This window comes from Harmonia axyridis, chromosome 7 (genome assembly GCF_914767665.1).
Source record: "Harmonia axyridis chromosome 7, icHarAxyr1.1, whole genome shotgun sequence".
Taxonomy (NCBI): domain Eukaryota; kingdom Metazoa; phylum Arthropoda; class Insecta; order Coleoptera; family Coccinellidae; genus Harmonia; species Harmonia axyridis.
Window position 1 is genome coordinate 1,503,444 of NC_059507.1, and position 12,195 is coordinate 1,515,638.

The 12,195-nt window shown below is 35.1% G+C and overlaps 1 protein-coding gene across 3 annotated transcripts in view; it reads left to right on the top strand.

Moving 5' to 3' along the window:
* LOC123684989 (brain tumor protein) overlaps positions 1-4,691 on the top strand; it is a 140,881-nt gene extending 136,190 nt beyond the window's left edge. For all 3 annotated transcript variants that reach the window (XM_045624532.1, XM_045624534.1, XM_045624533.1), the window contains one exon: positions 243-4,691. In XM_045624532.1, the coding sequence (XP_045480488.1) occupies positions 262-2,703 (2,442 nt within the window). In that variant the 5' untranslated portion in view covers positions 243-261 and the 3' untranslated portion in view covers positions 2,704-4,691. The remainder of the gene's footprint in view (positions 1-242) is intronic.
* Positions 4,692-12,195: the final 7,504 nt, after the last annotated feature.

Here is a 12,195-nt window from a genome sequence, read left to right on the forward strand (position 1 = left end):
TGATTCTGGGAAAAGCGGTTCCTTGGTATACCATTGCAACTCTCAACTTCCCCGGTAGGTCATTGGGGTGAGCACTGGACTAGTGGTTCGGAGGTTGCAGGTTCGAGTCCCGCTTGAGGAGGTAATTTTTTTGCGGAATTAAAAATTGTCTGTCCTATTTGTCTTAATTATTTTAGACGAAAAGTCATTATTTCATTTTTTTTTTAATTTGCAATATTTTAATTTTTTTTGTTTGTTTGCAGGGATGACGGGTAACTGAAGATGGCTTCACCCACCCCATCGATAGATTCATTGCATAGAGCAAATTCGATCGGATCATTTGGCGAGCACGGAGAATACCTTTCTTTCCCACCATCAGCCGATTCACCTTTATCGATAACCGGATCATCTCCTCCAGTCAGCGATTCCATCGACCGAGACAACGACCCCAGCGAGTTCCACTGCCAACAGTGCAGAGACCCAGTCGGCGAGCCGAAAATTATCTCCTGTGGACACACATTCTGCTCTAACTGCTTGGACAAGAATCAGTTGATCTGTCCTTGTTGTAATACTGAGACTATTGAAGGTATTTTGAACAATTTGTTATTTAGTCCAGAGACCACTTCCGAAGCTTTCCATTCTCCCGTAAGGTGCACCGGCTGCAAGACAAAAAAACTAGACGCCGTTGCACGTTGCGTCGATTGTGCCAACTATCTCTGTTCGAACTGCGTCATGGCTCATCAATTCATGCATTGCTTCGAAGGTCACAGGGTGGTCAACCTTGCTGACGTCCGAGAAGAACCCAAAAATACTCTTATATCCAACACAACCATCATCAACGGCGAAAAGTCCATGATGTGCCCCAGACACAAAGGAGAAACTCTGAAATTCTTTTGCAGAACTTGCTCTGTACCAATCTGCAAAGAATGTATCAACATGGAACATCCTGTTGGTATCCACGATTACGAACATATCGGTGATGCTGCTAACAAACAGCTAGAAATCATCCAGCACGCTATGCAAGAAGCTAAAGCTAAGGCTGCGGACGTCAAGAACGTAGTCAAGAACATCGAACACGTATCTGCCAGGCTCCAGGTACAATTCCAAAAAGCACAAAACGAAGTCAACGATACATTTATGTTTTATAAATCAATGCTAGAAGAGCGGAAACAAGAAATTCTGAAAGAATTGGAGAGTGTCTATTCGACTAAAACTCTGGCTTTAGATGTTGCTGGTCAGAAAGGGCAAGACACAGTTGACCAAATCTTCAAAACGTGTGACTTCGTCGATAGGCTGAACAAATGCGCCACCATAGTCGAGATTCTAATGTTCAAGAAGTTACTGGACACCAAATTACAAGGCCTGATGAACTTCAATATCGATCAGAATGTCTTGTTGGCTGCTGAGTTGGAATTTGTGTCTAACTACCAGGCCATCCAAGTAGGTGTCAGGAATACCTTCGGCTATGTAAGGTCCAACTCTGAAGTTCCCGGACCGATCAGACAGCCTCCTATCGCAAGACCCACCGGAGGATCCAGCTCTAGCGGTAGCAGTGTCAACGGTAGCTCTGGAAGTCTAAACGGCGGTATGCATTCTCAGTTTTCTCTCGGCGGGTCTAGCCAATCGACGTCGCCGTTCGATTCCAACATCATCAGCAAGAGATTCAGCAGTGCTAACAGCTTGGGACCCTTCTCTACCACCATAGGAGATCTCGGTATCAATGGTATCAACCCCTACGAAAAGTGGTCGAATGGTGGAGGAGACAGCATTTTCCAAACCAACAACGCCGATCCTTACTCTTTGACCAGCTCTTCACACCCCGATTCAATGCTTGAATTGACGTCTAAACTCATGTCCACAGCGATATTCCCCCCCAAGTCTCAGATCAAGAGGCAGAAGATGATCTACCATTGCAAGTTCGGCGAATTTGGGGTTATGGAGGGACAATTTACGGAACCTAGCGGAGTTGCCGTGAACGCCCAAAACGACATTATAGTAGCAGATACCAACAACCACCGCATCCAGATATTCGACAAAGAGGGCAGGTTCAAATTCCAATTTGGCGAATGCGGCAAAAGAGACGGCCAACTGCTGTACCCCAATAGGGTCGCCGTGGTGCGCACCTCAGGCGATATAATCGTAACCGAGAGATCACCAACACACCAAATACAGATCTACAACCAATACGGACAGTTCGTACGCAAGTTCGGCGCCAACATTCTCCAGCACCCCAGAGGTGTCACCGTTGACAACAAGGGACGTATAGTTGTCGTTGAATGCAAAGTGATGCGCGTCATCATCTTCGACCAGACCGGTGCCGTTTTACAGAAATTCGGATGCTCCAAGCATCTCGAATTTCCGAATGGCGTCGTCGTCAACGATAAGCAAGAGATCTTCATCAGCGACAATAGAGCCCATTGCGTGAAGGTGTTCAGTTATGAGGGCGTTTACTTGAGACAGATAGGCGGGGAGGGAATCACTAACTATCCCATTGGTGTTGGTATCAACTCCAACGGGGAGATATTGATCGCCGACAACCACAACAACTTCAACCTCACCATCTTCAGCCAGGATGGACAATTGGTATCAGCGTTAGAGAGCAAGGTGAAACATGCACAATGCTTCGACGTTGCTCTGATGGACGATGGTTCAGTTGTGTTAGCTAGTAAAGACTACCGTCTGTACATCTACAGATACGTACAGGTACCGCCTATCGGTCTCTAAAGGCTTCGTCGATCCGTGAGTTCGCAGACAGGGTCTCCAGCCGCCATTCCCTACACTTTTTGTTGATGCATTCTTGAATGGAGTGGTCTGATGCTGGTCTGTTGTCATAATATATTATTGCTATTTATATAAATGTCCAAAATTGTAAACAATATTTATTCATTATCGCCATAATTTTGTATCGTAGCGTATAATCAATTTCACATACTGATATTTTTAATATTTGATGTACGATATGATTATAATAATCATGACGATGCTGACGCGTTTAGATGACTGGTTAAAAACCAAAACGAGTGTTGACCGATTACGTATATGGGGACATTGTTTGAAAATGCAATTCGAGTGATTTAACCAGACATCCCAGTAAATGGGCCATTGTTGAAAATTGAGCATCAGTTTCCGATATTGATAAGATAATTCTATTTTAATATGTGTACGATGCTGTGTATGTCATTTTTTAATTGATTAAATGTTGTTGTTAGCGGGATGCCGCGTTGTTAGCGACCCTAGTCATCCACGAACTGTACTTTTTATAGATGTTTTGTTTAGTTTTTTTTCATATCAAATTTATTATTCGCCCGTGCTGTTACTTGCACAATATTGATTTTTCTGTAGGAACCGAGTGCCGTGCCCAACCAGCAACTAAGACCGCCAGTTTCTTTTTGACATTTCATTGTTTGATTTTTTTATTACTACTGAGTATTTGAATTAATTTTTTTTTTTTTTTGTTTTAACGTTAGTGAATGCAAGTGTGTGCCTGCAATAATTACCAATCTCTATTAATTTAGTTCGTAGATAGTAGTTTTATCGATAGCCGTTTTTTTTGTTTTTTCCTTCTTCCATCTTGGGTAATTCTGAAACCGGTTCGTTCACTTCCAGCTCCAAGACAGTATTATTTTTTAAGTTTTCGAACGTGTTCATTGTTAAATAAATTAGCTCATATAATACTCAGATCTAATCCAGACTTTGTTAACGTATTCACCTTTTTCCTGGAAGAGAACGATACCAGTCGGAATTCCCTAAGAATTGTCAACAATCTTATTCTCAATTGAGTGGTCAATTTACAAAAAAGTATCGTGATTGATTTTTTGTTCTGACCATTCAGACATATATATTGGAACAAGGTGTACCTCGAATTTATTGAACAAGTATTCTATTATTGTGTTTTTTTCTTTCTAGATTTGTTGTATTGTTCTATATTTTATGTTTTATCTCTTTATTTGCTTAAGAGCCGTGATTTACTGTTCTTTGTTGGTGAAGACTATGGGACCATACTGATTAGACGTTAACTGTCGATCGATCTGACAAAAAATCAATCATGCATTAAAGTTGTTAACGCTGCCTAATATAAGATATTTGCCACGTGTCGTATGTTGACATATCTGCCGAAACCTTGTTTTCGGTAACTTATAAGACTATTTCTAGATTTGTAGTTTTTTTTTTCCAATTTATTTTGATTTTATTATTACATTGTGAGCACACATTGACGTGATCTCAATCGCCTCTCTTTTTTATAAAAAAATTTCACTAAGGAGTCACGTCTATGGTCGCTCCTTTTCAATCCATCGTTATCATAACTTTATGTATTATTTATATTATTATATACATTATTGTTGTTTTTGAGGCGGAGTTAATTGAGGAAACAGACCTGCATGATCTCATGTCTTAGCTGGTACTGTTTGCACTTTTCACATCACTGACGTGATTCGTCTGGGTGCGCCTCCGACAAGTGTTATGTTGTTTCATATATCTTTAAATAGTACTCTATATTTTTCTATTGTTCCTGGACCTGCCTTGGAGGCACACCCAGTGTTTGATTGTCAAATTGTAGCCGGACTTTACTTCACTCTTTAACTTGTTGTTATTATTATTATCACTTTAAATGATAATCTTGTTCTTAAATTAAATGTAAATTGTTTTGTTTTTCTTTGATTTTTTGTTGTAAATGCTTTTTTGATTAATAATACCAGTTTCTGCAGTTTTCAGTTTGTGTTTTTTTTTCTCTACTCCTTCTTCTTCTCAGTAGCATTATCTACCTTCCCAACCTTTCATCCTTTTTGTTTTTATTTAGCTTAAGCACGGCACGAGATTTTTAAAATTGAAAAAAAATTCCATTCGTATTTTGTAATTGGTAAAAGGTGCATTTATTAATATTTTTCGTAGTGTAGACAATTTCGATAATAGAACGGGCTATCGAGTGAACAGAACTAATGGTCTTTGAAGAAAACCCAAATTCAGAAGTTGCTTCTCAAGCATTTTCTCTATTTTCTTTTTAAAAATAAAGTACGAATCATTCAGTTCTGAAAATCATTGTTGAGAATCTTAATGAATACTTACTTAGATCGATTGAAACCTGAGTTTGTGTGGTTCTTGATGTCAAACGCGTTCAATTGAAGAAATTAAGATTCATTAATGTTCTGATTGGGCAAGTCATAACCAGCTGACAGCTGTTCGAATTCAAAGCTTTTCTGAGTGCTGTTCCAAGCAGGCTCAGAAGGGACTTGTGTGTTCGTAATATTTCATTTTCTATATACTGTTGAAACAATCTTCCTGGGCCCAACTAAGCAAAACCTATAAATATATAGGGATGTGTGATTTTTTTCGTATCATAGTCATTAGATTAGTAGCATTGTAGTCTCATTGAATTGTAGTAGGCTGTCTCTGAAAGGAGATGTATCGACTAAGTATTTTTCGGTAAGACTGATCAACAACACATTTCTTCTGAAAACCGACATAGTGATAACGAAGCTATTTAAAAATGATCAGCTAAAAAGGATACTATGACCGATTCTTCAATACTACGCACAAAGGTCGTGTGCATCCTGTTGAAAAAAAAAGGAACAATTATCACTGGAAGATGTTGCGTTCACCTTAATGTCAATTACTCTAGGGAACATTATTATGTTTTTTTTTACATATGAAGTGTGTGCTAGTTGTATTATGAGTTGCCGATTGATTCATTAGCTGTGCTGATAGTACAGAATCGGTACAGTCGAATGAACACTTTGGAGGTGGATATTGTTTCACATTTATAAGCATCCTTATCACCCTTATAGTGATACTTCGGTGTTCCATATCAAATTTGTATCGTGCCAGTCTGAAAGCATCAGTTCGATCTTGACATCCACTGTGAACGATTCCTCTCTGATCCTGTGATCGTCTTTTTCATTGTTGTGTTTTTCGAAGACTTAAATTATTGTGATAAGGCCAGGTTGATCCTTCAGCGGTTAACAAAGCTTGTAATCTTACTATTTATATTCGTTCACAGTGGTAGAAAAACGTTTGGTTCAATAGTTTATGAACTGATGCATTTTGATTCGGCTCAGAATTCATGCATTTGCTACCTTATAAGCTTTAAACTTCCGAATCTTCTAAAACCTTACACTTCAGCTGGAAAAATCTCTTAGGTCCTAAAGGAATGTAATCTTCAACAGACTGTGATCATTGGAAATGCCTTTCCAAAAATCCATCCCCTTTCAAGCGATTTGTTCCCGTGGAATTCTTCTAAATACGTTACTCTCTCTCTCTCAACTTATGTGTCTATCGAAAATTTCGTTTGTAAGTATGTGAATGAAGGATTTAAAAGAATTCCTTTAATATACAAAACGGTCGTATACGTGTACAGACCAAACCTTGTTATTTAGTCGTCTTTTCTGGTACCTCCATGAATCATAACTGAGCAAGAAACAGGCTTATTGGACCTCCGTCATCATTTGCGAACAAAATGTCAAAAACTGGCGGTTACTTCAAGAGGAATAGAATAATAGTTTCCCTAGATATTCAGAAAACCGAGCACTTGTTGAGCTAGCAATTTAATACCTGCTAAGAGAACCCAAAACGTCTTCGGCTCAACAGGTAGAAGTGCAAGAGTTCTCTAGACAATTTCTCAACAAGCTGTTGTTGTTACAATATGAAATATTGTTATAGCAGAAATGCCAATGGTTAAAAATGAAAACAATATATATTTTTTATACTGAAAGCACTTCGGTGTTGGCACACTTCGCCTATTTTAGCTTTCTGATTGATGCAAATATCTTGGGCTGAGAGTATGGATTTGTTAAATTAAAACTTGTATAAAAATTGAAAATAATTGTGTGTGTTAATACAGTAAATTCCATTTTTATGCGTCAAGAATGGTTAGGAAGACTGACAAAATCAATTTTGTTGAAAGAATAAAAAAGTATATGGAAAAGCGCCAGGTTCAATGTAGGTATATACCCACAGGACATATTTGTGTGTTGATCATTATGTATATTGAATTTTTAATTCATTAATTAAGGTATATTTAGTGTAAGTTTGAATTTTATTGATACTGTAACGATATTTCTCTTCGAGAAATTGATCCACTTATCTAGTCATCTGCCAAATATTATGCTTCATGTTGTATGTGTATGTTATCATGAGTTTCAAGTTTTTTTTGTACTCTATCTTTAATTTACTTATTTGTTGGCACATTCCTAAATTATTTCACTTATTGAACTTAAAGCACTCTACTTGTTTTGGAATTTCTAGAGATTAACAATAACAAAGATATTGGCTGAAATATATTTATCTATGTATTAGTAAATGAAGGAATTCAGGGGACCTTATTGCATTTCTATAAAATTTCAATTTCAGCTACCGCTTCTCTTTGTCACTATGTTTCTCCAAATAGAATAAGGATAGGACTTAGTGCAGACCTAGTTTTTGAACGTTGTCAATATCATTATATAGTAGGTATATTTAGTATTTTTCTAGTTGTAGGGGCAGTCGGGTGCCCTTATTGTTGTCCCCTGTGGTATGGGCTGCTACAAATAGATTTGCACGTCCAAGTTGAATTTTACGCACGGCATCGGAATTTTAAATGTCCTCGACTTGTAGAGGTTCCCAAAAACATCAAAATCGCTCAGAATTCTGTAAGCCCAGACCCTTCGTCTGACAGATCTAGCAGGTCACTTGAGTGATTCCCGAAGGCCTCTAGCTGTCAGCTGTCAAAAACCCGCTTTGTCCATCTGATTCGTTCCTGCCAAAAAAAAATATTATGGAAACTGCAAATTTAGTATTTCATAGCAATATAGTGAATGTTTGTTTGTACTAATTAGTGCTTTATGAACTACATGTATTCAGCCAAGTATGCTCCTGATAATGTGCTTCTTGGCATAACTACGGCAACGTCGCATCGTATCCCGATGAATATTCAAAATCGAATTTAAAAAACGAAGTTTTTTCGGTTTAAACTCTCTCTCAAATACCTCCCTATTTATTAACTTCTCATGGTGCACATTCTACAGTATCTGGTTTTCTTGAGATCTTTTACAACGAAAAATATCTATAGTTATCTCCACTCTCAATCAACTTCAACTTCAAATCACCTACGAACGAAAAAAAATCACTTGAAAATTGAATATTGTCTTCTGAAGTAAAACTAAAGGTTGAAGTTGATTGGGTTACAATTAATTTTAGATTCGGATAATTCAAGTTGATGGAGTAGATTTTTTGGTATGTATATATATTATCAATGTATCTGCAAATTGTCCAGTTTGAATATCAGATTTCTGTTTGTCCACTTTCTAATAATTTTCAGTTGTTGACTGAGCTATATGCAGGCAATAAATTATTTCTGATACAGTTCAAAGCATTCTTTCCTTATTTTAAAGCTTAACCGCTCGTAACGTAAGACTGAAAACGTTGATTTTTTTCATAAATTATTGGATATTCTATAATTTATATTCGCTAAATTGAATCATATGGCAATATAATTATGAGAAATTATGGATAATAGGTATTATATTTTGGAGCTATATTGTTGAAATTTAGATGTTAGGCTGGTTAAGTGATTAGTTTTTGCAGTGGTCACTATACACTCATCTATTTGTAACACCAGTGTTGCCAGGTGATAGGCTCAACTAGCAAGTTTCAAGTGTTGAAAATTGAGAATTTGAATGGAATTTTTCTCTCTCTTTTCTTGTAATACCAACCATAAAATAGACTTTCATTTTAAAGTGAAAAACGCTAGTTTTTATTATACAAGAATGCGTTTTCATGTTAAAGCAATGCAGGAATATGCTCAAGATATAACTTCCGAGTCTATAAATAATTTGAAGATCAATCACTGCAATACTCACTTCCTGCTGAAAAAGTTCTTTTTTTGTTTTAAAATCAGCCAGAAATTCTTTATAAGTTATACAGTGTGTTTGGTAAAGATATGTAAAAAATTCAAGACGTATGTTGTTTCTAAATTATCATTACATTTTGATGTTGAAATGCCTCTTTAATATTACTTTCAAAGCTTCTGGTAAAAAATATTTGATGGCCATATCTTCAATTCAATAGAAATAGCAAATACTTTGAATAGAGAACAAATTTCAAAAATTTCATGAGAACAACAGAACTCCGTTTTAATCAAGAAATCAACTCATGAATTTCTGCCATATTTTTACTAAACAACTACAGCTTTCAACTGTAGGCTGTAACTTTTCCTTGTCTTCTTCATATAGCTTTTTACTGAAAACGCATTCTTCTATAAATACTTATGTGCAGAAATTATTACAGGTAGTTCTAATGCTTCCGAAGGGACCACAAGAATTTCCAATAAAAAAAAATAGATTTCCCTTCTTCAAAACAAAAAAAAAAAGTTTCCGCATTAACTGAACTATTTGAAAAATGTTTAGTTATTTGAGAAAAAATCTACGAATTTCTGCGTGTTCAGAATTGGATCAAACGTTTTTTTCTTTATTGGTGATATTAATCGTGATGTTTCAACAACTATGAGGACCAATTTTATGTACCTATAATTTCTTTCAAGGAGCTCAGCTGATTTAAATTTGGTTTAGACCATTTTTTATGTTGAATACGAATTGCTTATAAATGATTTAGGCATTCTGGTAGCACTGGCTTTCTTTACTAACTAGTTGAAACTTTTTAGGAGGCCTAGTGAGTTTATCTTAAATCTTTTTTCCAATTGAACATCTGAATATCCATAGTTGGATAATGTAATGGTATTTTAAATTTATTTTTGGTGAAGGCAGGGTGATCCAAATGAAATTGAGCTTTTCTATAAAAAATATGAATAGTAAGCCTAGTTTAACTATTCCATTTTTAATGAAAATATCAACCATTACTTTAGGCTTGGATATGGTCAAAGAATTTGGATGAGCCTGTTTTCTTTCGTCAAAATATTTTGAAAGTTGTTGATCAAAATGTTACAATGTGAGTGAGGTGTTTTCTCTTTTAGCGTTCTCTATGAAAATCAGCATATTATTCCGAATAAGATGGTTTATTTTATATAAAACATATATTATATGATGTTACATTAGTGTGAGTGTCACTTGATTATGGAGCACATTATCTCTTGCTAAAATCATTCCATGTATACACACTGTTGGTCCTGTTACAATAAAAAAAAATATCTTAGATTTAGTATGTTGTAATAATAAAGTATTTTTAAAATTGATGAAACCGTTGTGGAATCGGCTTTTTCAGCCGAATATTTGGTTGATTATCTGTTTACGTTTATTGTGGGAAGTTTCTATTTTTCATATAGAACAGTTTCTTGTTAAAATATAAACTATGTGTGCCTAGTCATAGATTTCAGGTCAATTTTAAAATGTAATTTGAGCGTTGTACAGTATCATCGATATTTTGTGTATCAGAATAGGGTTGTTTTCAAATTATTGTACGTGATCCAACGATAGAAGAAAAGTCACTGAAATTGTTATGACTGTTACTTACTTGGTCAATGAAAATACTCAAAAAAAATTAAATAATTAATTCCTAAGAATTTACCTCTCTTGTCCACTTTATTTCCTCAAATAATTTCTCACTCATACAAAATCTTAATGAAAATGTTCCATTTATGATTTCAATTGATACCTGAAGTGGGAAAATTAAATCAGATGAAGATCTACTCAAAAACACCATTCCAATAAAAGCAACAGTTTGCAATGAAATGAATAACATCCATTGGAAGTTTTAATAGAATAATTCCCACTTCATCCTCGTCAATTTAATGGAAAATTACTAAATAACATGTCATCTCAATTTCCAATAGCTGGTAATCTTTTCTGATGGTCTTCTTTTGTTGTGCAAAACTCCAGGAAGAAAATTGTTGGATCGACTAAATATTCCACCTATAAACCTCGACATTTTTATTATATTGACGCTAATCTTTTTATAAATTTTTTATTTCATGTACTGAACTATCTCATTGAGTACAAGTTTTAATGATTGAATCATATCAGTTTGTTACATGCATGTATTTGATGCAATGGTGTATAATAAAGCATTTAATTTGCTTCACTTGTGTGTTGTTTATTTATATCCCTTCTCGAATTGTTCAAATTGGTCAATTCTCAACAAGCACAGCTCAGGCAAAATCTGCAATCAAAATCAAATTTTATAAGAAATTGCTGTTATTGCAACTTCGAATAGAAGTTATGATATCATGATCTGAAATATCCAAGTGCAGTGTGGTTAACCAAAAGATAAACGTCTACAAAGTTGAAGGATTTGTTTTACATAATACCTTATAGTTCCACTGATATCAGCTAAAATATTTTGTTAAAATATACTATCAAAAATTCTACATACCACACTCACTAAATATCTCATTGTACAAAGCTGAAACTAAATTTTACAACCAAAAATTGTATGTCCAGTGGCTGTTGAATATTGGTAAATGATAAATTTTGAATCTAAGATTTACTTCTCTCGTCCACTTTATTTCCTCAAATAATTTCTCACTCATACAAAATCTTAATGAAAATATTCCATTTATGATTTTAATTGATACCTGAAGTGGGAAAATTGAATCAGATGAAGATCTACACAAAAACACCATTCCAATAAGAGCAACAGTTTGCAATCAAATGAATAAGATCCATTGGAAGTTTCAATAGAATAATTTCCACTTCATCCTTACCAATTTAATGGAAAATTACTAAATAACATGTCATCTCAATTTCCAATAGCTGGTAATCTTTTCTGATGGTCTTCTTTTGTTGTGCAAAACTCCAGGAAGAAAATTGTTGGATCGACTAAATATTCCACCTATAAACCTCGACATTTTTATTATATTGACGCTAATCTTTTTATAAATTTTTTATTTCATGTACTGAACTATCTCATTGAGTACAAGTTTTAATGATTGAATCATATCAGTTTGTTACATGCATGTATTTGATGCAATGGTGTATAATAAAGCATTTAATTTGCTTTACTTGTGTGTTGTTTATTTATATCCCTTCTCAAATTGTTCAAATTGGCCAATTCTCAATGAGCACAGCTCAGGCAAAATCTGCTATCAAAATCAAATTTTATAAGAAATTGCTGTTATTGCAACTTCGAATAGAAGTTATGATATCATGATCTGAAATATCCAAGTGCAGTGTGGTTAACCAAAAGATAAACGTCTACAAAGTTGAAGGATTTGTTTTACATAATACCTTATAGTTCCACTGATATCAGCTAAAGTATTTTGTTAAAATATACTATCAAAAATTCTACATACCA